The 22,074-nt window shown below is 51.1% G+C and overlaps 1 protein-coding gene across 9 annotated transcripts in view; it reads left to right on the top strand.

The window, feature by feature from the left end:
• The window catches only part of IGF2BP3 (insulin like growth factor 2 mRNA binding protein 3), a 136,144-nt gene that overhangs the window by 101,775 nt on the left and 12,295 nt on the right, over positions 1 to 22,074 (top strand). For all 9 annotated transcript variants that reach the window (XM_089315380.1, XM_089315379.1, XM_051852815.3 and 6 more), the window contains 5 exons: positions 847 to 1,128; positions 6,070 to 6,204; positions 7,659 to 7,781; positions 9,543 to 9,678; positions 10,705 to 10,830. In XM_089315380.1, the coding sequence (XP_089171506.1) occupies positions 917 to 1,128; positions 6,070 to 6,204; positions 7,659 to 7,781; positions 9,543 to 9,678; positions 10,705 to 10,830 (732 nt within the window). In that variant the 5' untranslated portion in view covers positions 847 to 916. The remainder of the gene's footprint in view (positions 1 to 846; positions 1,129 to 6,069; positions 6,205 to 7,658; positions 7,782 to 9,542; positions 9,679 to 10,704; positions 10,831 to 22,074) is intronic.

The raw sequence follows: 22,074 nt of genomic DNA, 5'->3' as shown, positions 1-22,074 counted from the left end.
AAGGCGGAGGATTAGCCTAGTGAGCCGTGGCGCTGGCCAACATTTGCTCTAATTTATGATTTGTGTTAACCTAGAGGGTAAAGCGAGCATGCTGTATACTTCTGATGCCTCTTTTCTGTTCCACTTTGCAAAGACTAGCTGGGACAAGCCTGCGGGTTCATGTGGCGCCTACCGTTGGAGTATTTCTAAGCTGCTGCTGATCCCCGGGGTTAAACTCATTCAAGAGGATAACAGGATTTTTTTTTTTTTTTTGTCTTAAAGATTTATTTATTTGAAAAGCATAGTTATGGAAAGAGAGGAAAAGACAGATCTTCCATCCACTGGTTTACTCTCCAAACATTTGCAATGGCCAGGGCTGAGCCAGCTCAAAGCCAGCAGCTTCATCAGGGTCTTGCATGTGGGTACAAGGCCCGAGGCACCTGGGCGATAGTCTGCTGCTTCCCCTGGGTGCAATAGCAGGGAGCTGGATTGGAAATGGAGAAGCCAGGGTACAAACTGGCACCCATATGGCATGTGGGTGTTGCAGGTGGCAGCTTTAACCCGCAATGCCATAGCGCCGGTCCCAACAGAATGATTTTTTATAACTTTGTATTTTTCCTTTGTAGATGGCAAATATGTTCCATTTGGAACCTGCTGGGTCCCCCTTCTCCCCCACCCCATGTGGACTTCAAAGGAAAAGTGGGGGATCGGGTTGGGAGAGCTGTGTTTGCTCCCTGGGTAGGGGCTTTATTCAGAAGTCTGAGAGACTGTAATCCCGAGTGGAAGAGGTGGGTGTTCCTTGGCTAATAAAAGGGTGAGTACTTGGCTCAGCTTTTCTTCCCGCCTCCTGCCCCTGTCAACTTTCAGAGCCTTGGACAAACTGAATGGCTTCCAGCTGGAGAACTTCACCTTGAAAGTAGCCTACATCCCCGATGAGATGGCCACGCCACAGAACCTCCTGCAGCAGCCGCGAGGCCGCCGGGGACTTGGTCAGAGGGGCTCATCCAGGCAGGGGTCCCCGGGATCAGCGTCCAAACAGAAACCCTGCGACCTGCCCCTACGCCTGCTGGTGCCTACCCAGTTTGTTGGAGCCATCATAGGAAAAGAAGGCGCCACCATTCGGAACATCACCAAGCAGACCCAGTCTAAGTGAGTGTTCCCGGGTGGGGTGGCTGTCGGCATCGCCCCGCGAGTCTGAGTGACGGGGTGTGTTCCTGTACCTGGTGCTCTTCTGTGACCCTCCTTGTGATTTGATGTCTTAGGCATTTTGTACAGATCTGGGGCTAGACCTTAACCTCCAAGAGAACCTTAGATTTCCAAATGAAACACGCCTCACCCGGGTCTGGTGGGGGAGGCCCAGGCAGACAAAGGGCAGCTGCTAGATTGTTCTCTGCCTCATTTCCCCCCAGCCTCACAGGCAGTCAGTGCTTTTCGAGGTGACGTTCTGAGTTCCGTCCATTTCATCCATGGCCTGCACACAGAGAGGGTTTGTCAGTAAGAGCTGCTCATCGGGTGGTCCAGGTTTATCCTGTGATTAAGCTGTTAGAACAGCTTTCTCCTGAAGATGATGCTGGATAGTTTTAATTGGCAGGTTTTAAGGCTCTGGAAGATTCCCATGCAGACTTTCGAGCTAGTTTTCCAGAAGTGGCAATGAGGAGCCACAGCGATCAGCTGACAGTTGGAAGGCTCTTGGGTTTGTCACATGAGTGCAGATACTATCCACAATTGTGTCGGAAACCCTCGGCGCATATGAAGGAATTTCATAAAAGCTCTTGAAAAATGGAATTAAAAGCTAAGCTTATCTTCATGCAAAAGCTTTTTTTTTTTTTAAGCTTGAAAGGCAGAGTGACAGAGATGTTCCATTGACTGGTTCATTCTCTAAATGCCGGCCATTGCCAGGGCTGGGTCAGACCAACATCAGGAGCTGGGAACTACGTCTGGTGACTGCTTGGGCTATCACCTGCTGTCCCCCAGGCGAATTAGTAGGGAGCTGCATCAGAGGCAGGGGAGCCTGGACTTGGATCAGAAATTCTGATTGATGTCCTGAGTGGCAGCTTAACCCACTGCACTGTAGCACCAGCCCCTCATGGAGAGCTTTTGATATCCATGCATAGTCTTTTTGTAACACATTTTCCTGAACCTTCTGAAGACTTTACCCCCTACCATACATGGATTTCAATTTTTTTTTTTTGCACCAAAGTAAATGTATTTTAATTACATATTCTGCTAACTTTTTGAAGTACCCTCTTATTGAAGATAGCTTCTCAATTTGGGAGCACCAGTGCATTATATGTTAGTTGTTTTGCTTTCCACATGACACTGTTGGGTAGTATGTGCATATTCTCACCCAAAGCAGCCTAAACATGAAGCACTCCCCACCCCCAGCTCCGTCAAGTGCCACCAGGCACATCTGTGGCCTCTTCCGGCCATACTTCCTGGACCTCTGGGTATGGTGGGAGAAACGGTCGTGTGCAGCCAGCGATGGCTGCATTACTTGGCTTCTTGCATTGCGCAAGAATGAGTTCATTGTACATGTCCCAAGGAATCCACTGTGATCTTCCTCTGCAGGTAGGCCTGCAGCACTACACCTTGCTCACGCGTTTGCCCCAGCAGGCATAAGTGGACTTCTGCATTCACCCTAGGCAGCACGCCTGCCTTGAGCCAGCTGCCTCCTGTCTCATGCAGGTAGCTTCACGCCCATGACCCCTGCAGTGACCTCCAATCCTAACTTTCCTCTGTTGGGAGCCACAGGGTGCTGCTCACCTGTGTGTGAGCTGAATGCTGCAGGCCTCATAATCAGGGTGGGGAGGGCAGCTGAACCATAACCTCCTTCCCTTTGCCTGCCTTTAATCTCAGACTTGAAGGGCTGCCTGCTTCCCTTGGTCTGCGGTGACCTGCGGAAACGCAGCACGTGGTTGCCCTCCCTTGTCATGCGGCAGATCAGTCCTTTCTCAAGCCACTCGCTTCCTTGTTGGGGGAAAGAGCTGTGCTTGCAGCCGAACCATGTGTTTTACTTGAGGAGGAAGCAGCTTCTGTTTCACCCAGTGATTGATCTGCAGAGCCCTGCCGGCAGATTTAATTGCCCCTTGCCGCCGAAAGCAGTCATTATCAGAAATCTGTTACTGGAGTGGTCCCTGAGGGTCACCCTCATCCCCAAGGCAGCCAAGCATGCTCTCTGGGGATCAGGGTTTCATGTTCTGTCCCATGGTGTTTCCAAGACACTGGTAATACTGTCCCAGTTGGAGATTGAAACAGTGGCAGGGAAGAAGGTTCCTGAGATTGGGACTGTTGTTCAAGACATATTTTTTAATTAATTTATTTTATTTCTTTGGAAGGCAGAGTTAGAGTGGGAGAGAGATCTTCCATCTGCTCGTTCACTCCCCAAATGGCCACAATGGCCAGAGGTGGGCCAGGGGAAAGCCAGGAGCTCCATGTGTGCTGCTTACTCAGGCACGTCAGCAGGAAGCTGGATGGGAATGGAGCAGCCAGGTCTTGCACCGGTGCTCATGTGCCACAACGCCGGCCCCCCTAACAATTTTTTAACAAACTGTGTCCAGATAGCCCTCCCTATTTTTGTTCCTATGTTGCCCTGATTTTGAGTTTTTTTTTTTTTTTTAACTTTATTTTATTTATTTGAAAGGCATGGTATACCACAGCACTGGACCCTAGACCTGGATTTTATTGGCACAATGAAGTGGTCATTATCACAGCCATGAGTTACGTCACTCCTTATCTTGCAGTGTTTGGCCAAAAGGACACAATAAGTGGCTAATTGAACCTGCACACCCATTTCGGGTGGTTAATGGTCTTTCTTAGGCTATTCAAACAACAGCAGACTTACTCTGTATTTGATTCCAAATGTACAAATATACAAACGAAAGATAAGAGAGACCATTCAGCTCACCCTGTGAGGTGGCCTTTGTTAAGCTGGGAATGTATCAGTATGGGAGTGGTTCCTAGCATCTACTGTAACTCACATAAAAGAAATCCCAGCATGATACAGAGTGCGTTTTTTCTCTTAAGATCGAGGGCGTCTTGGGACCTGCTGTGCTGGCATCCCATATGGGCGCCGATTTGAGTCCTGCTGGCTTCACTTCTGATCCAGCTCCCTGCTATGGCCTAGGAAAGCAGTGGAAGATGGCCTAAGTACTTGGGCCCTGCACCCACATAGGAGACCTGGAAGAAGCTCCTGGATCCTGGCTTCAGATCAACCCAGCTCTGGCCATTGCAACCATTTGGGGAGTGAACTGGCAGGCAGATGGAAGACCTTTCTCACTCTCTGCCTCTGCCTCTCTGTAACTCTGCCTTTCAAATAAATAAATCTTAAAAAAGGTCAAAGGCCTCTTAGCATGTTAGTACCTATACTTTTACTACATTTAAAAAATACTTATTTATTTGAATGTCAGAGTTACACAGAGAGAAGAGGGGTGGTGGGGGTCTTCCATCTGCTGGTTCACTGCCCACTTGGCCACAGTGGCTGGAGCTGTGCCAGTCTGAAACCAGGAGCCAAGAGCTTCTTCTGGGTCTCCCACGTGAGTGCAGGGGCCCAAGGACTTGGGCCATCTTCTAGTGCTCTCCCAGGTCATAGCAGAGAGCTGGATCGGAAGTGGAGCAGCCAGGACTTGAACTGGCATCTATATGGGATGCCAGCACCGTAGGCAGTAGCTTTACCTGCTGTGCCACAGCGCCGGCCCCATTTTTACCACATTTTAAAAATCGGTTGTATGGTATAGACATGTTGATAACTTCCTGATAGCCATTTTGAAGGGTATTCCTAAAAATTTTTTTTAAAGATTTATTTATTTAAAAGGCAGAGTCCTGGGGGGGGAGGGGGTAGGCGGAGAAACAATGCACTTCATCTTCTGGTTCATTCCCCAGATGTTTATAACTGCTAGCACTGGACCAGACCTCAGGGGCCCAGGAGCTTCTTCCAGGTCTCCCACTCTCGCGCCATCTCCCACTGCTTTCCCAGGCCAGTAGCAGGTAGCTTAATTGGAAGTGGAGCAGCCAGGACTCAAACCAGTGCTCATGTGGGATGCTGGCATCACAGGCAGCATCTTTGCCCACGAAGCCACAGCATCAGCTCCCAATTTCTTTTCAGTCACAAATAGTGCCAGAGCGAACATTGCTGGGCCAGTGATTCTCATCTAGGGGCAATTCCAGCCCCCCACCGCACCCCTGGCTGGTGCACATCTGGCTTTGTCTGGAGGCATCTTGGTTGTCACAGCTAGCCAAGGGGTGTGCTGTTGGCATCAAGTGGGTAGGGACCAGAGATGGTGCTGAACATCTCAGGATACGGGGCAGCCCATGCACCCCAAAGAAGGAATCTGGGCCAGGACGTCAACAGTGCTGAGGCAGAAAACCACCCTTCCCGGCTCATCTGTGAGACTTGTCGGGTCTTAGGAGATACTGCGGGAATTCTTGGGTCAGAGGACATAGGCCTGCCAGTTTGCTCTACACCTGCCACCAAAAGTGAGTGCGTACCCCATTTCCCATCCCCTCACCACTGCTTGATTTTGTCTGAAAGTATTTGCAGGTCTGGAAGAAAATGACATCTTGTTTTAAGTGGCAGGAGCATAATTAGCGGGAAGGTTGGACCTCATTTTGAATTTACTGGTCATTGGCTTTCCTTCAAACCAGGGTTGCCATCCTCTGGGTTTTGTTCCTGCCCCTGCTCACTGCAGACTTCTTCTGTCAAGTGGGCAGATGGTAGGAAGGGCCCTGGAGCAGGGAAGCAGCTGCGAGAAGTCTGCGCGGATGCCCAGCAGTGGTCACGCCCACCGCCTGAGCGGTCAGCCTGGCTGCTGGGACTTCTCCCGCTCTCGTGGCCGCACCCCAGTGCCTGCTGGTTCTAGGGCAGGAGAAAGCCTTTGTGGGAAGCCAGGTGCTTCGCCGTGTGGTGCTTGCTCCATGGCATCTAAACGGAAGCTCTCGTCACAGCCAGCTTGGGCAGCCTGAAACCAGGCTGCAGTTTGCCCCAAAGGCGTCGGTGTTGCCGGCCCCTCGGCACTGTGTGCCTGCCCGGGAAGCCCTGACACGCCGCCGTGTGCACAGGCCCTCACACCTCTCGTTTGCCTCTTCCACCTTCAGAATTGACGTGCACCGCAAGGAGAACGCGGGGGCCGCCGAGAAGTCCATCACGATCCTCTCCACCCCCGAGGGCACCTCTGCGGCTTGCAAGTCGATTCTGGAGATCATGCATAAGGAAGCTCAAGACACAAAATTGTGAGTAGGGAGAGCCCTAACCCAGGGCGCAGCAGGATGCTCGCGGGTGGGATCCCGGGGTCTGACGGTGCTTGGGGGGGAATTGCCAGCCGGCAAAGGGCAGTGCTCCGATGACTGCTGTTGGTTGGTACCACTGATCTTCTTTTCTTTTTAGAAAATTTTATTTAAGTCATACAGGTTTCATGTATTGCATATATACAGATTGAGGAACATAGTGACCCTCGCTCCCACATTCCCACTCTTAATCTTGACTAAGATCTATTAACAGCTTACTTAATGATCATATAGTTAACCCTGCATTAAGTAAAAGAGTTCAACAAATAGTATGGGGTGGGGGGACACTTTTCCTCAATGGAAGAGACAGGGCTGTAACAACCCTCGAATCTCAAAGATGTCGATTTCACTCCAGTACATTACGTTTCAGATAGGAGCTTACATCTTGTAAATATTCAAATGTTTTATCTTACCTTTGGATACGGGGCAAGTGGTGCTGGTAAAGTCCAGCAGTAGAAGCAGCAGTTGGGGCACAAAGGAAGCCCAGCGGGGACCAGAGGTGTCTAAGGATTTACCCGAGACAGGGCTGCAGAGCCTCTGTGGACCTGTACCCAGAGCCCACTGGAGCTCACTTCTTGGCCTGGGCAGCCAGGCGTGTAGAGGTGAGAAGGCATCTGCTTCTGTGCTCAGTGACTTCATGTTTGGGTGTTGTATGCTGGAGCTCCCAATGACTGTTCCACAGGAATTCCGAGTGGGAGTTGAGCCCTGTGCCACCATCAGTGGACAGAACAGAGATAGATTGAAAATGGAATCCAGAATAAAGATGGCACTGCAGCTCCCCTGGGGACCTCGTCCCAGTATTGGTAGAGAGCTTTGCTAGTTCTGGTGACGGGTGCTGAACTCGAATGTGGGTCCTGTGTTGAAAGAATGTAGCTGTGTTTTAGGATAGAGGAGAAGAAAAGCCCACTGTGTGATAACCTTGATGGCACTGGGAAACGACTGTGGGGAGGCAACAGGGAGTTCGGAAAGGTGCAAGCCCCCCGCCCCCAAGTATCAGCGCTGTTGAGTGTGCTGTGTTTGTTTCTGTAAACGATGCGTGCATCTCCAAGTCTGTATTTTCATATGTATGCTCGGATTTTATTCTTGGGCATTTGTATCTTGTGTTTAGTAGGAGGGTTTAGGAATATGGATTTGAGTCAGAAAATCCATCCTTGAACATGGGTAGTCCCTGGAATGAATAAAAGACGATCTGTATTAAAAATTAACTTGTGTCCAAATACTTGACTATGTTTTTTATTCCCTCTTTCCATGCATTGCTCGAATGTAGGCTAATTGTCTAATAGTGCTTCCCACATGGTAGCTAAGAAATAAATGTTTGATGAGTGAATATTGTGTTTTGACCCAAGTGGGTTTACTTTTTTTGTGACTCTATTTTTTTTTGTTTTGTTTTTTGTTTACAGCACAGAAGAGATCCCCTTGAAGATTTTAGCCCATAATAACTTTGTAGGCCGTCTTATTGGTAAAGAAGGAAGAAACCTTAAAAAAATTGAGCAAGACACAGACACTAAAATTACAATATCTCCGTGAGTGTTCCCTTGCTTTGGGATTAGAATTGAGACACACTGTTCTGCGTGTTTTACATCAGCTCGGCATCTCCCAGCCGCCAGGCTGCTTGGGTTAGCGAGCACTACCATGGCTACACCTTTCACCCAGCTCAGTCTGCTAACCTGTATTGACAGCATTGTCTACTCTCATGAAATTTGCAGGATGAACTAGAGTTTTCCACTGATATTTTCTAGCTGAAGCCTTGACTGCTTTTTTGGCCAAAGTTGGAAGATACAGCAGTGTGGTACCCATTGCTGTGTAGCACAGTTGCAGATGGTGGTGGTCATGTATTGTTCAGCTCCTTTCTGGGGGTCTGTGCAGCCTGGATGGTTCCACTGGGCATCTCATCCTGCCGCTGCCAAGTCAATGCTGGCTGGGGGTGGGCAGCCGAAGCGCCTTACCACGCGGGCCTCCATAGAGCTGCTTGGAAGTCCGTGAGACACAGCGGCTGTCTACTCCCGGGGTGAACGAGTCAAGAGAGTGAGGTGGACGCCGCAGCGTCTTACATTACATGGCTTCCGAATCAGCACTTCATTTTTCTAATGTGAGGGGTCTTCAGAAATCCATGGGAAATGCATGATTGTACAAAAGATTGATTTATTGGTTTTGAAAGGCAGAGTTACGGGGGGTGAGGGAGGGTGAGGGAGTGAGAGAGTGTGTTTCCATCTGCTGGTTCACTCTCCAGATGACCACAATGGCCAGGGCTGGACCAGGCTAACCTGGGAGCCAGGAGCTTCATCCAGGTCCCCCACATGGGTGCCGGGGCCCAAGCTCTTGGGTCATCTGTTGCTGCTTTCCCACACGCATTAGCAGGGGGTGGGTCGGAAATGGAACAACTGGGACACAAACCGGTGCCCATAGGGGTGTGGCAAGCAGTGGGTGGCTTTACCTGCTGAACCATAACACCTGCCCCTACCAAAAGAAACTTTTGACTCCATTCGCCATGAACTTTTTGTAGTTCCTATCTGAATTTTGTACTTACAAAGGGGAGGGCTTAAAAGGAAAAAAAAAAAAAAACAATCTTACAGGCTGTTCCAGAACTAGCCACTACATAAAATATTGTGCTGTGTTTGGTGTCTGTGGGACTCAGAGGTAATTTTGGGAAGGCAGACTCCCCCACCTGGAGTCCTTGGAAGTTCCCAAAGTGCAAAGCAGAGTTTTTCTGGATCATGAAAACTCTTAAATGGTAAAGAAGTAAGGGGCCGGCACTGTGGCTCACTTGGTTAATCCTCCGCCTGCGGCGCCGGCATCCCATATGGGCGCCGGGTTCTAGTCCCAGCTGCCCCTCTTCCAGTCGAGCTCTCTGCTGTGGCCCGGGAAGGTAGTGGAGGATGGCCAAGTGCTTGGGCCCTGCACCCACATGGGAAACCAGGAAGAAGCACCTGGCTCCTGGCTTTGGATTGGTGCAGCGCTGGCCGTGGTGGCCATTTGGGGAGTGAGCTAGATAAGATAAATCTTTACAAAGACAATGGCAACAACAAAAACCGGGGGCTTGAGGAACCCTGTGCATCCAGTAACGTTTATTGAGAATCCGGAGGGAGGTACTTGGTGCTCTCCCGAAGCTTCTGCTTAGCTTGGTGCACTTTAGGCCTTCCTCATCTCCCGTCAGGTCTGCACGCCTGTGGTCATGTGTTGCCAGCCTCCACGGTCTGGGTTTTGTTGCTGTCTGTGGCTGATTTGTCAACCGTCATCATCCTGTGATTCCCATTCTGTTTTCTTTCCCCCTCTTCCACCTGCAGATTGCAGGAACTGACGCTGTACAACCCGGAACGCACCATCACAGTCAAAGGCAGCGTGGAGACGTGTGCCAAAGCCGAGGAGGAGATCATGAAGAAAATCAGGGAGTCCTACGAAAACGACATCGCCTCCATGAACGTCAGTGTCCATGCAGAGGGCGTGTCTTTGGTGCAGGGTTAGGGGTGCTGTGAAGTGTCCTAGAATTGATTTCTTGAGCGGTGACATCATTTGAAGTCATGTTAATTGACTTTTAGTCCCTTAGCACGTACCCTGGGATAGCAAGAAAGACACGGACTTGGCTAATTCTGCAAATTATCCTGTCTCTGTGCCTTAACTTGTGTATTTATGGGGAGGGCTGATACGCACCTACAACAGCGTAGTACCTCCCTCAAAATGTTACTCTGAAAGTTTAGTAGATTGGAATGTGGGCTTTAGAGGTGAGTGAGCTGCGTTTGATTGTCTGTTCATCCGTTTATGAGTTGACAGTTGACTCGGTCTCTCTGAGCCTCAGTCTCTCTGAGCCTCAGTTTCTACATCTGTGAATTGGGCCTTTGGCCTGCCTTGAAGCCTTTTCTGATTTCAGCAGACATAAAGCATATCAAGTTGTTACCAGGAATACAAAGTTAAAACTTGGAAACTCACATGAAGTTCAGAGACAGAAGAATTTTCAAATGACAGTAGTGTGTCCAAGGGTATGAAGGCCAATTGGTGATATGCCTTAATAGATGGGATGTTGCTTTAAATTGAACACCTGGATAATCCATCTTAAGTTTTGTTACGGTGTATTTAGTTATTTGAAAGAATGGTAGGGAGGAGTGGGGGAGAGAGAGATCTTCGAACCAGTTCACTCCCCAATTGGCCACAAGAGCTGGGGCTGGGCCAGGAGTCTGGAACTCCATCCGGACCTCCTGCCTAGGTGGCAGGGGCCCCAGCCCTTGGGCCATCTGCTGCTGCCTTCTCAGGAAGTGGCGTAAGCAGACCAGGGGAGTGACCGTACCTGCAGTGCACAACAAGAGTGCCAACCCCCTTTTTCAGTTTTGACGCGGGTGATTTAACACCACTCTGGAGCTGGGCGGGCGAGCCTCGGCCGGCAGTGCCGCTGTCCCCTCGCAGGGCGGTCCCCACCTGGGCGGGTGGCAATAAGGGCTCTTTTTACCCTTGCAGCTGCAAGCACATTTAATCCCGGGCCTGAATCTGAACGCCTTGGGTCTGTTCCCGCCCACGCCAGGGATGCCGCCGCCCACCCCCGGGCCCCCGTCCGCCATGGCGCCGCCCTACCCGCCCCTGGAGGTAAGAGCGGGGAGGGGGGCGGGCGTTTGCGAAGGCTTCCTCTTTGTCACCCGGGGACGTGTTTCCCGCTGGGGGTGTGTGTACTTGACCAGTGAGCTGAAAGTAGCTTTGTTCCCACGCGCATGGGACGTTCTGCGATCTTTATCTTGTAAAGAGGCAGATGGAGTCAGAAAAAAAAATCTTATTTTTATCGGCTCTTGAGGAGCGTTTTCTCCAAGGTCGGAAGCAGACAGTAGGAGGGCGAGTGTTTGGAAGCTGCTGGCGGTCAGCTGCATCAGCCCGGAGGGTGGAGGTGGGCAGCACCCCGGGCATCTCACTCTCCGAGTCTGCTTCTCTGGCTCGCCCTGCTAGCTTGGCTGTCCTTGGGTCTCTTGGCTGGAGCGATGCCTCCCGCGCCAGGCCAGGGAGATGTCTGGGCGGAATAGGCTGGGGGTGCGGTTACGTCACTACACCGAGCAGGGTGCTGCTGCCTGCAGAGTGCTGGTGGCGGGACCACCCGCCAATGATGGGAACTTCCGGTTCCTGTCTGAAGCCCCTGGCCCGCAGGCGTTCTGGGCACCTGTGGGCCTGCGGTGGGTTCCTGCCTTTCCCCGCAGCGGCGTCGGCATCCGCCTCTGCAGCTCGCCTAACGTTTTAGGAACTGTGTAGCAAATCCACCGTTAGCCAGCCAGACTTAAGCGGTCAAGGGTGAGGTGCTCATTGTGCACCACCTGGAGCTTTGCAGCACCATAGGCGGCGTGTTTGCTGGGAGGGGCCCCACTCTGCCGGGAGCTTGTGTCGCCGAGTGACTCCTCTCCGGCATGGGCTTGTTTTCTCACCTGCACACCAGGAAAACTATATGAATTACCTCTAAACATTGCCAGGTCAAATGTTTCTACTCCAACAGAATTCAGTGAAACGGGAACTGGAGAGTATATGAACTTAATCTCTAACGTGCTCGCTGGTGTGTTCGGCAGGGATCCACACTCGGTCAGAGAAGGGAGCCCGGGGCAGGTGCCACAGCGAGCTGGGTGTGCAGAGTGACTCGGGGCGAGGGAAGGTTGCGTCTGACCTGTATTTCCACTGGCTGCCCTGAGCCAGCTTTCTGTGTGTCCCTCAGGTCCCTAGTCGGTGAGCCGCCCCGCCTGCTGCTGATGCTTCCAGCGCTGCAGCCCGTGCGTCCCAGGCGCTGGTCTAGGAAGGCACCCTGAGACATCAGTAGTGAATGTTCCCAGAGGGAATTGCTAGGGACCTGGGTTTCCTTTTTGTTAATTTTTATTTATTTATTTGAAAGGCAGAGTTACACAGAGGCAAAGAGAGAGAGGTCTTCCACCCACTGGTTCACTCCCCAAATGGTCACAATGGCTGGAGCTGTGCTGATCCAAAGTCAGGAGCCAGGAGCTTCTTCCAGGTCTCTCACACAGGTACAGGGGCCCAAGGACTTGGGCCGTCTTCTACTGCCTTCCCTGGCCATAGCAGAGAGCTGGATCAGAAGTGGAGCAGTCGGGACTCGAATAATGGGATGCCGGCACTGGAGGTGGCAGCTCTAGCCGCTACAGCACAGTGCTGGCCCCAGGAACTACTTTTTTTAATAACCTAGTAAAAGACTGTATAATTTTCTGATTTACTGGTGTGGTTTTATATATTGGATTCCTGTGTTAGAAAATTAAGAATGTTTTTGTTTGTTTAAATGTTTGTTTAAAAGACAGAAATACAGAGAAGGAAAGAGATCTTCCATCTACTGGTTCACTCCCCAAATGTCCGCAATGGCCCCTGGCTGGACCAGGTAGAAGCCGAGAGCCAGCAGCTTCTTCTGGGTCTCCCATGTGGGTGCTGGGGCCCAAAAGTTGGGCCATCTTCCACTGATTTCCTAGGTGCATCAGCAGGGAGCTGGATCAGAATTGGAGCAGCCAGGACTTGAACCAGCACCCATGTGGGATGCCAGCACTGCAGGTGGAGGCTTAACCTACCATGCCATAGCACTGGCCCTGTTTGTGTGTTTTTAAAGATGTATTTATTTTATTTTATTTTTTTAAAGATTTAGTTATTTATTTGAAAGTCAGAGTTAAATAGAAAAGCAGAGGGAGGGAGGGTCTTCCCTCCCCTGGTCCACTTCCCAACTGGCCATAATGACCAGGAGCCAGGAGCTTCCTCCAGGTCTCCTGTGCAGGTGAGGGGCCCAAGGAGTTGGGCTATCCTCCACTGCTTTCCCAGGCCATAGCAGAGAGCGGGATCGAAGTGGAGCAGCTGGGACTCGAACTGGCACCCATATGGGATGCCGGCCCTGCAGGCAGCCACTTTACCTGCTCTGCCACAGCACTGGCCCTGTATTTATTTATTTTTGAAAGATTTACACAGAGATCTTCCATCCTCTGGTTTAATCCCCTGATGGCTGCAACAGCCAGCACTTGGGCCAGGTTGAAGCCAAGAGCTTCTTCCAGTCTCCCACATGGGTGGCAGGGGCCCAAGTACTTGGGGCCATCTTCTGCTTCTTTACCCAGACTGCTAGCAATGAGCTAAATTGGAAGTGGAACAGCCAGGACACGAACCAGCATGCATATGGGATATTGGTAGAGGTGGTGGCTTTACCTGCTACACCACAGCACCAGCCCTAAGAATGTTTTAATAGAAGTCGACATAAGAACTTATGGGAGCTGGCGCCGCGGCTCACTAGGCTAATCCTCTGCCTTGCGGCGCGGGCACACCGGGTTCTAGTCCCGGTTGGGGCACCGGATTCTGTCCCGGTTGCCCCTCTTCCAGGCCAGCTCTCTGCTGTGGTCAGGGAGTGCAGTGGAGGATGGCCCAAGTACTTGGGCCCTGCTCCCCATGGGAGACCAGGATAAGTACCTGGCTCCTGCCATCGGATCAGCGCAGTGCACCAGCTGCAGCGCACCAGCCGCAGCGCACCAGCCGCGACGGCCATTGGAGGGTGAACCAACAGCAAAGGAAGACCTTTCTCTCTGTCTCTCTCTCTCTCTCTCACTGTCCACTCTGCCTGTCCAAAAAAAAAAAATAATAATAATAATAAAAAATAAAAAAAGAACTTATGGGGCCAGCGCTGTGGAGTAGCAGGTAAAGCCGCCCCTGCAGTGCCAGCATCCCATATGGTGAGCCCCGGCTGCTCCACTTCTGATCCAGCTCTCTGCTATGGCCTGGGAAGGCAGTGGAAGATGGCCCAAGTGCTTGGGCCTCTGCACCCTCGTGGGAGACCTGCAGGAGGCTCCTGGCTCTGGATCAGCACAGCTCCAGCCATTTAGACCATCTAGGGAGTGAACTAGTGGATAGAAGACCTCTTTCTCTGCCTCTGCCTATCTGTAACTCTGCCTTTCAAATAAATATTTTTAAAAAAGAAAAATTTGTATTTCCAGAGTTTAATTTTTGTTTTTTTTTTTCAAAGATTGTTTTGCAGAGATGTTCCATCCACTGGTTCACTCCCTAAATGGCTGCAACAGCAAGGGCTGGGCCATTCCAAAGCCAGGATCTTCATCTGGGTCTCCTGCTTTGGTGGTAGGACCCAAGCAGTGGGGCCATCTTCCACAGCTTTTTCAAGCACATTAATGGGGAACTGGAGCAGAAGTGGAGCAGCCAGGACTTGAACCAGCACCTGTGGGGGGGGGGGGCAGCATTGTAGGCTGTAGCTTAACCCAGTGTACCACAATACCAGCCCCTAGAGTACAGTCTTAAATGTCTGTGTTAAACAAATATCCATTTTATTTTGGCAATAGGAGGGGGTCGGTGATGTTTACATACTCAGGAATGTGAGCTGGGTACGTGTAAGGAAGATCTCAGTGGAGTAGGTGATCTGTTTGTCCCAAGCCATGGAAACTACATTAAACAGGTGCAAGCAGAAATGGAAATGAGACTGGGGGACTCGGAAGTCACCCACACGGAGGTAGCAAGACGGCAGCAGGGGCCACTGAGAGCACTTGATGGCTGCAGGACAAGCGAAAGATCCGCCTCATCTTTTTTTTAGTTTGAAAACTTAGAGGCAGAGTTAGGTCTTCCATCTGCTGGTTCCCTCCCCCAGATGACTGTGACAGACAGGGCTGGGCCAGGCTGATGCTGGGAGCCGGGAGCTCCATCTGGGTCTCCCCTGTGGATGGCAGGGTCCCAAGCCCTTAGGCCATCCTCTGCTGTCTTTCACAGGCACATTAGCCGGGAGCTGGATCAGAAGCTGACTGGCACTCCATAGCGGATGCTGGCACTGCAGGTGGTGCCACGGGGCAGCTCCTGACTGCTCCGTCCTTAAAGGAGTAGAATACGGGGTGTTCTTGGCGGAACTCGAGTGTGTGCTTCCCTCTGTTCTAGGTAATGAAGTGATGGAATCTGTTACTTCACACCTGGAGGTAGCCCTGAGTTGTAGGAGGCGCTCCCAGGCTGAGATGCTGAGAAGGGCGGTTCTGTCGGATCCTGCTGGGAGGGTGATTAGTCGTCTACATGAGGGGACAGAAGTGTTCCAAAGGGCTGGGCCTTTGGCACAGTGGTTAAAGCCCATCATTGCACTGCCTGCTTTGAATCCCATCTCTGCCTTCAGTCACAGCTTCCTGCTGTTGCAGCCTGGGAGACCTGGCAAGTGCTTGGGTCTCTGCTACCTGCCTGGGAGCCTCACATGGAGCTCTGGGCTCCTGCTTTCTGCTGGTGTGGGCACTTGGGGAGTGACCCAGTGGATGGAGGATTCCTCCCTTCTCCTCTCTCTCCCTTTCTCTGTCACTCTGCCTTTCAAATTACTCTTTTTTAAAAAAAAAATGAAAGAAAAATATTCACATTTTATAAAAAACTAATATATAAAAACTATAACACACACAATATGTGTTTTATAAACTCATAATTCTTTTGTACCAAAATAAACTTATCTTTTTAAAAAACTTTTTATTTTGCTTGAAGGGCATAACACACAGAGAGAGAAAGCAATTGATCTTTGACCTACTGGTTCCCTTCCCAAATACCCCCAAAAGATAGGGCTTGCCTGGGCCAGGCTGAAGCCAGAAGCCAGGATCTCCATCCTGCTCTTCCACAAGGTGGCATGGGCCCAAGTGTTGTATTTAGTTGTCATGTCGCTATAGGAACAACAGCCTGTGCCCCCCTCCACACGGGCCAGTGGTTGATGGAATGCCCTTTAGGTTGGATCTGTCTGATTGCCTGTGCATGGTTAGGGTTAGGCTGTAGCCCCCTTGGGGCCTCGGGGGCTGGAGCAGTTTTTTCGTGTGTGGCGTCAGGAGGCAAATGATGTCCGGTTGTCTCATCACTGGTCCCGGGAAGTCTGCCTGTAGGGTGCAGATGGCTCCCTTTCCTGTGTGTTAGTGGTGCTGTTTCCACTTGTGTGGCACAAGCTGCCAGCAGTGCCTAGGGAACGGGTTTGGTATCCTTTGCTAACATTTATTCAGGTCACACACTGACCATTTTTACTTGTTTTCTTTTACATTGATTAAGTCTGGCTGTCTGTTACAAGAAGAAAAAATTGGCTTGAGTGAGTTGTGCTTTGTAGTGAGTAGAGTTTAAGGTTAGGCAGCGCAAGGCTGCTGTGGGCTCTGTGTGTTTGGCAGTCATCCCTGGACCCGGATGGCTGCTTACTCGCCAGTATTGGTTCTGATTCCAGCCAGGGAGGACAGAGGATCATACATCCTCATGTAAGGCCGTGCCTGAGGACAGCGCCTCATGCTTCCCAGACACCTGGCCATGTCTGACTGCAAAGGAACCTGAGGGACAGCCTCTCCAGGGGACAGAGTGACAACATGCCTGTCTGCCTGTTCACTCCCCAAATGCCTGCAACAGCTAGGACCCGGCCGGGCCGTGGCCAGGAGCCCGGAGCTCAGTCTGTTGCTTCCATGTGAGTGGTAGGGACCCAAGCAGGAAGCTGGAGTCAGAATCTGAGTACCCTGACTGCCATTCTAAACACCGATCCCTCCGTGAGCTTTCTGAGACCCCAGTGTGTTAGTGTCTTCAGTGCCCGACTTGTAAATGAAGGGTTATCACAGGTATGTGTGTCTGGGAGAAAACATTGTACCTGACGTTGCAGGCATTCACTGGCAGCCTTAGAAGGCACACACAGACACACACTGGCCAGGGGTGGCTCCTGAAGTTAACGTGTTCCGTGGCCCTGGCGGCCAGTTTTTGAAATAAAAGTAAACCGCTGTCTTTAAAGGCAGTAGTTAAATTTTCGAAAGCTTTGTCAGTTCCTTTGCTTATTGCTTTTTAAAGGTGATTTCTCATGGCTTCTCCCTTCTTGCTGAAGGGCGCGGGATTGTAGGTGCGTCTGGACTGTGACACTTCTTTACAACTTGGGTTGGAGAAGAAAGAGTTGACAGGTGTTTGCTGTGTGCACGCTGCAGATGTTCCTCAGGCGTGCCGCTGCCTACGCTGGTGAGACGCCTGCTGCTTCAGAAATCAGATTACGCGGCGGGCGCGTCTGTCCTTGCTGCTCTGTGGGTTGACAGTGAGGCTGCCTTCATCTTAAATGAGTGTTGCCTGCCGGTAAGGTTCTGGTGGCTAAGTGTTGAGGAAACTGACTATTTTTGTGCCCCACTTCCTCTTGCTTCTAGAGTTCAGTTTTCCACGCACGTGACAGTAGAGGGCTGCGTCTCGGGATAAATCCCTTGCCTCTGTTCCGTTCCAGAACTTTGCCCCCTGTGTCTCCACACCCCCACCCCCACCCCCACCCCCGTATTCCCTTCTCCTTGGAATGTGCCAGGTTGATTTTTTTCCAGTAGAGCCAAAGAGTTGGTTCTTCCAACAGACAAAAAGTCTCCAGTCCCTGCCTACCAGCTGGCCAGCGCAGTTCTTCACTGGCAAACTTTGCGTTTATAAACGACAGGAAATGCTCCATTCAGAAACGCTCAGACAGGAGGGAAGAAGGAACTGGCAGCCAGCGGAGCGGAGCGTGAGCTGGAGTTGGCTCGGCCGCCGCCGTAGCTGGCTGGGCTTGGCAGCTTGCAGGGGGCTGGCAGCAAGGGCTGTCGCGATCGTTTTGATAAGCTCTTTGGCGTCTTGCCAGGAGGCTCCAGGATGCCAGTGCGACTTCACCGTTGCGATCTCTGCCTGCTGAGGGAGACGAGATCGGTGAGCACCGTTGCAGGCATGCGCCGGATTAGGTTCTCTTGAGGAAGGTAATTTCATGAGCTGAAAGGGGTTTTTACCCCAGGTAACGCTTGTGCCCCCTCGGGATCCTGCGTGGTGGGAAAGCGCTTTTGTTGGTAAACAGCTTCCAGCGAAACGCTGCGAGCAAACGGGCCACTCAGTTACGCTGAGAAACGGCATCTGTCTTCTTTAAAATAAATAAATAAAGAGCATTTTGTTCAGGTCATGGAGTTGAGTAAACTTAGTTTCTGTTCCAGACCAAAATCCATTTAAAAACAACAGCAAAGACCCCCAGGAGGACAGATTTTACAAGCCAAACAGAGACACTGGCGGCCTGCCAGCTTCCTGCAGGCTGCGCTCGCTGGCCGGCATGGGTGTCTCCGTGCCTTTGTGATGTCTTAGATGTTGTTCCCCACAAAGTAAATACACTTAACCCTAGTGTTTGCTCTTCCTTGTATCTCTTCACTATAGATGATTAGGAATTACTCACTGGCAGCCTTCGCCAGTTACGCAAACTTTGAGTTGAGCAGCTTTGTTCTCCTGTTATTTCAAGCCATGGCCTCGAGTGTGCCAAGAAGTCCAGAGGAAGTTTGGCCCGTAGGCATCTGGCAGAGGTCCACTGGGAAGCAACTTGTATCCTGTGAATGTCCTTCATCCCTGAAGAATGTGGGGTTCAGGACGGTGCAGCTGAGCACGAGCCGCAGTGCAGGGGTGTGTGAGAATAAAGGGCAGTGCTGACGGGTCCTCCCTCAGGCCAGAGCTCAGAGGTCAGAACTCACAGGTGGGAGAGACTCCGTGCAGCCATTGTTCTGACCGCTCAGTCGTGCACGCAGGGGATGGAGAACCTGAAACACGGATCCCGTATAAAAATGAATTACACTGGACAGCTGATTAAATGACTGTCAAGCAGGCAATGTTAGTGTGAGCTACCTTCTGTTCCCAGAGGGGAAGTCAGTTATGGGCAGTGAAATGGAAGCAGAGAAAGCCAGGTGCTTGGCAGCATTGTCGTCCTCAAGTGTCAGGCATCAGACGGGGCAGCTTGAGTTTTAGGAGCTGTTGCCAGGAGTGCATGTCTCTCGTGGTGCAGGTAAACTCAGTTTGCTGCTTTATTTATTTATTTATTTTTTTAAGATTTATTCATTTATTTGAAAGGCAGTTACAGAAAGGCAGAGAGGTCTTCCATCCACTGGTTCATTCCCCAGATGGCCACAATGGCTGGAGCTGTGCCAGTCCTAAGCCAGGAGTTTCTTCCAGGTTTCCCATGAGGGTGCGAGGGCCCAAGGACTTGGGCTGTCTCTACTGCTATCCCATGCCAATGCAGAGAGCTAGATTGGAAGTGGAGCAGCCGGGACTTGAACCTGTGCCCATATGGGATGTCGGCACTGGCACAGCGCTGTCTCCCCGCCCCGCGCGCGCCCCCCCCCCCCCCCCCCCCCCCCGTTTGCTTCTAATTCTGCGGTTCCTATTTGAAAAGTTCTCTTGCTTCTGTGTTTGTCCCAGTCAGGAAAGAACTTAAAACTCTGTGTATTTGTGTTACAGTTTGGTGCTTTAAGCCTTTCTCTACCAGCCACTGTTCCTTTTCTAAAAAGCTTCCCTGACGTCTCTCAAAGTGCCCGCTTGCCTTCATGTTGGGTTTATTCCTCCTGTCTCCCCCACTGCCTCCCAGATCAGCAGAGCAGCAGCCGCCTTTGGTCAGGATGCTGGGGGGTTTGCCTTTGAGCTGCAGCAGCTCCTGCTCTGGGCGTTCTCAGAGCTGTGGTCTCTCTCATACCCTGCAGACCAGGGAGCAGCTGAGGCTGTGCTTTCAAGGCTCTGGGTCCCTGCGGGAGCTTTTAAGGATGGTGCCTGTGCTGTGAGTGTCCTCTGGAAACATCTGGAAGTTACTCACTGGGGCCATTGCCAGGAAAAGTAGGCCAAAACCAGGAGCTTCTTCTGGGTCTCCAACGTAGGTGTGGGGGCAAGCAGTTGGGCCACCCTCCACTGCCTTCCCTGGTGCATTCGCAGGGAGCTGGTTCGGAAGTGGAGCAGCCAGGACTTGAATTGGCGCCCACATGGGATGCTGGCGCTGCAGGACATGGTTTAACCCGCCGTGTCGTAACACTAGCCCCAAGAAGTAGTTTTTACTAAGCACATGAATAGCTTCTCTCTTTCAAGGTAGGTGTGAATCATGCAACAGGTTCTTACTTTATTATTACAGGCTGCCAGGACACTCGGTGCCAACTTGGTGCCGTAGCAGCAGTTTGGGGTTCATTCTTCCTTGTGAGGCCCCTATGGCCTTATTTCTACACCCTTTGTTTGGTCTTTCTGGATTATCTATTTTGTAAGTAGCATAAAATTCTTTCTGGAACAGGGCCCAGGAAACAGATACACAGTCGTGATGAAACAGTGTGGGGCAGATCTGGGCAGGTTAAACGTGAGATTTAATCCGACCATTACAAAGGTCTTTATCACCACCAAACCAACCAAAAACATGTGAACCTGCATTGTTCAGAACACCACCATATGGATATTTGTAGTGAAATAAAATATCTAGACCTTATCCTTATGTTTTTTTAAAGGTTTATTTATTTATTTGAATGTCAGAGTTACACAGAGAGGAGAAGTAGAGAGAGAGAGGTCTTCCATTCGATGGTTCACTCCCCAGTTGGCCGCAATGGTTCGAGCTGTGCTGATCTGAAGCCAGGAGCCAGGAGTTTCTTCCTGTCTCCCACATGGGTGCAGGGGCCCAAGCACTTGGGCCATCTTCCACTGCCTTCCCAGGCCATAGCAGAGAGCTGGATTGGAAGTGGAGCAGCCAGGACTAGAACCGGCGCTCATGTGGGATGCCAGCGCTTCAGGCCAGCATGTTAACCCGCTGTGCCACAGCGCCGGCCCCATCCTTATGTTTAAAAAGTAAAATTGGCCAAGACTTAATTTTTAAAAAGATTTATTTATTTGAGAGGTCTTCCATCCACTGGTTCACTCCCCAATTCTGAACCCAGGAGCCAGGAGCTTCTTCCAGGTCTCCCACGGGGATGCAGGGGCCCAAGCACTTGGGCCATCCTCCACTGCATTCCCAGGCCATACATAGCAGAGAGCTGGACTGGAAGTGGAGCAGCCAGGACTAGAATCTGTGCCCATATGGGATGCCAGCACTGCAGTGGTGGCTTCACTGCTATGCCATAGCGCCGGCCCCAAAGTTTGTGCTCTTTGACCAGAAATTCTGTCGTGTAAATTTCTAGTATTTGTACGAGGGCACACAGGTGGATGTTTACAGATTTGATTGCACTGATACATGGCTTAAGGAGAAGTCTCAGGAACAGCCAGATGAAAACTAGATTGAAACCCTCGAGTTCTGAGTTGCAGAGCGACTCCAGTGCGTGTGCCGGCGAGGCAGCCGGCCTGTTGCTTTCCAGTCCTTGTTCCAAGGTCATCCTCAGTCTTCAAAAGAAAGAGCACTTTCATGGACTGTCTTTGCACGCCCTCTGTAGCGTGTCGATCACAGGCTTAAGCTTGCCAGCTTCACATGAGAAATTCCCTGTGACTCAGGAAGTCATACCAAGGCCAGTGAAGAGTGGAGTGACGGGCCAGGGAAAGCGGCCCCTCCTCCAGTGCGAGTTCTATGGGGCATTTTTCTTAAGAGCTCTGTGTGTATTTTTGGCAGCTCTGTGTACACATCAAAGCACATCTGTTCTGGTAGAAAGAACGCATACGTGGTTTTCTTGTGAACCTGGCTTAGGAGATAGAGAAGCCCGAATGTGAAGCCCCGCTGTGTCTCCAGTCGGTCCATGACTCTGGGCAGCTGCTGGACCTCCGACTTGGCTGCCTCATGTCCGGGGAGTCTGCTGGTAGCAGCCGCCAGCCGGGTCGGTCGTGAGACGTGAACAAGGCATGCGGGGCCTCACGGACTGATCTCGCTGCTTGGCTGCAGTGCACCCCTGCGGAGGCAGCACTCACGTGTGGGGTGGGTGTCTGAATGGAACTCTGGTCTGCGTGATGACTTGACGTTTATCAACATCAAATGTTTACAGGCTGAAGAATTCTACAGTGTAAGTATTTGGACAAGGGCACACGACTCCATGTAAGGAGATCTGATCAAAGCATTTGAAAATTGGGAACTATATACACACCTCATGTATATTATATGCTACATATAGTTATAATTATATAACTATATATACATATATAACTATGCACACCTCGACCAACTGT

Source organism: Oryctolagus cuniculus, chromosome 16 (assembly GCF_051225735.1).
Source record: "Oryctolagus cuniculus isolate XC-2025 breed Fujian yellow rabbit chromosome 16, ASM5122573v1, whole genome shotgun sequence".
Classification (NCBI taxonomy): domain Eukaryota; kingdom Metazoa; phylum Chordata; class Mammalia; order Lagomorpha; family Leporidae; genus Oryctolagus; species Oryctolagus cuniculus.
This window is presented reverse-complemented; position numbering and strand designations above follow the sequence as displayed.